The 2,776-nt window shown below is 39.4% G+C and overlaps 1 protein-coding gene across 1 annotated transcript; it reads right to left on the minus strand.

The window, feature by feature from the left end:
• Positions 1-310: 310 nt before the first annotated feature.
• On the minus strand, positions 311-1,933 carry LOC114645565 (piggyBac transposable element-derived protein 4-like). The gene has a single exon (XM_028793405.1). The coding sequence runs from the start codon at positions 1,931-1,933 to the stop codon at positions 311-313; it is 1,623 nt and encodes a 540-aa protein (XP_028649238.1).
• Between the last annotated feature and the right edge of the window lie 843 nt (positions 1,934-2,776).

Below are 2,776 nucleotides of genomic sequence, written 5' to 3' on the forward strand. Positions count from 1 at the left end.
TTTCATTTCATTTGGTAACATCCAATTATGTACAGTATGTAAAAAAAATACAAAATTAGTTTGATTCTAAACCTCACTACAAAGAGTCAGATCAAGTAGAAATAATAATTACAACCGTGTGATGCCCAGGTTGCTCATAGTAGACGTTACATCCTTGAACCGGGGACATCAATAGTTGTGACTGACGATGAAATGGGCCATGAGGACACACAACACAGAAAGAGTAGGTGCAAATGTGCAAAGTGCTTATTATTAACAATCAATTGAATTAAAAAAAACTCAAAGTGCAAAAGTGCAGTGCAAGCCTTCTTTAAATAAATAATCCTAGATAAATGCAGTGTGTTTTGTGGAGGTTAAAATCTTCAGAAGGACGTCCTCGACGAACAACCTCTTTCGTTGCACGATGATCTTTTACTAATTCATTTATGAGTTTTCTGCGATATGCAAGATGACGCAGTTTATCTTGGGGGTAACACTGACACCAGAGAATGTAGCTATTTACAATTGCCACCTCAAGCAACCAGTAAAACGTTTTGCGCCACCACTTGACTGTTTTTCTAGAGAAGTTGTATGATACTGCATAATGATCAAATCTATCGACCGCTCCCATATGTTCTGTATAATCAGAAATAACGCAAGGTTTTATTATCTTCTCAACTTCACCACCTCGCTTTCGTCTCTCTTTCTCTTCAGAAACAGCATTGTGAAATGTGCTGTACATGAAAATCAGTCGTTTATCTTGCCACACAAGGGCTAACTGTTTGTTATTTTTCCAAGCAACTGATTCATTCTTCTTCAATTTCAGTTTCTTTTTTATATCGCTGGGTAAAAGCTTTCTGTTCTTCTGAACTGTTCCTGTAATTGACACTCCAAGTTTTGTCAACTCGACACCCAGTGCTGGACTAGTATAATATCTGTCGGTGTAAACATGATATCCAGAGGATCGATCATCTTGAATTAGTCCTTTGACCAACTGTAGCACTACTCTTGCAGGAACCGATAGATCTGGGTACGGAAGGATATCTTTGGTACATGAACCATAATAGGGTTCAAATTGGCTAAAGTAACCAGTTTTAGAGTCAGCCAATGAATACACACGTAAACCCCATTTTGTAGGCTTTTGTGGATTATACATGAGGAATGAAGTGCGACCCTTGAAACTAATTGTAGTCTCATCCACAGCAATGTTCTGTTCGGGTATATAGAGCTCTGCACACTTACTTTTCATATGAGCTACCATATTCTTTACTTTTTCACCTCTTGTTTGACGCTGACCTGGATCTGGATTTGATGGTGGTTGGACGTGAAGCATCCAGTGTATCATACAGAAGCGGTCTCTAGTAAACAAGTCGGTGAAGAATGGCATGTAGTTGTCCCAAGTTGTTGAAAAATAATCCTTCACATCAGCTGCATTTGTTATAGCCATTTTCAGTATCACACCAATATAGCATTTCATCTCAGTCAGAGAGACATCACGCCATTTTTTCCATATTGAACGCAGTTTTAGTTGATCTCGCATAGCATGAATTTCAGCTCGAGCGTATCTATTCGTTTCATCTGCTACATTTTGCATGACGTCATCAGTAAAGAATAACTGAAACATACCACCTACAGTTTTTGGAATAGAGCCTGCAGGTATCTGTACTCCAGTATTAGCTATGCTAAAGTCATATCTGTCTACAACAAAATCAACATCACATACTTTGCACCAAGAATTTTCATTACCATTATTAGTTTCAGTTTCGTTTTCGCTGCTTACTGCTTCACTTTCATCAGCTGACATATCATCAAGTTCAGTATCATCAGTGCTATTACCATTATCATTATAATCATCGTCATTATCATCATCTTCATCATCAATTTCATCCACATCCATTGCCATAATTTCATCCAGAACTTGTGCTGCATTTTGTAAACGTCTGGACGTCGCCATCTTGAATAGGGAACAAGAACTAGCCAATAATTACAGCAGTTATTTTTTTCAAGCACGTAGGAATAACACAGGCCACTTTTCTCGACCAGGCAACTGTGCAAATCGGTCAGAAACTTGCAGGGCCACCAGCGGTGGCCTGACGACCTATAGCGCACTTTTTACTAAAGCCAGTTTTCTGGCCTAACGACCGCAAAGGGTTAATAAAAGTATAAGCGTCTCTGTGTCTGCCTGTCTGTCCCATTGCTATATCTCTGTCATTCCAAAAGATGGTGCATCACATCCATTTTTAGTAATAAAGTGCGTTCCATTTGTCATTCCAACAGATGGTGCATCAGAAACATAAAGACTTCATATAAGACTGGCATATATGCAGACATACGAATTGCATGGTGCACTGCAAATGTTAACGCTGTGGTCTACATTCATTACTTAGATTTCAACTCATCTTAGATAGGTAGCACAGCTATTTCCATATATAAATAAACAATCCAAACTGTTAAAATCAAAGATTAAGACACGGTCAGGAATTGTCCTTGAAAAGGATCATGAGCTTGAGTGCATTCATCCAAGAACATTTTCTCCTCCTCTCACCCTTCAAGGTCTCCTCAGCAAGAGGAGATGTCGAACAACATGCGTGGTCAACCCTTAAACTGGCTCATAAACACCCTGCAAGTCCTTTTAATCTCTTCTGCTGCCATCTTTTGACCTTCAGTGTTTGGCCGTTCCTGGTACTCTGGATGCTCAGCATGAGCGATACTACCTGACTGCCTTCCTACTTTCTGTAGAAACACTGGCTCAACCATGGTCATCCTGATTTCTTTTCTTTCTCGATCTCACTTCTCT

Source organism: Erpetoichthys calabaricus, chromosome 2, assembly GCF_900747795.2.
Source record: "Erpetoichthys calabaricus chromosome 2, fErpCal1.3, whole genome shotgun sequence".
NCBI lineage: Eukaryota > Metazoa > Chordata > Cladistia > Polypteriformes > Polypteridae > Erpetoichthys > Erpetoichthys calabaricus.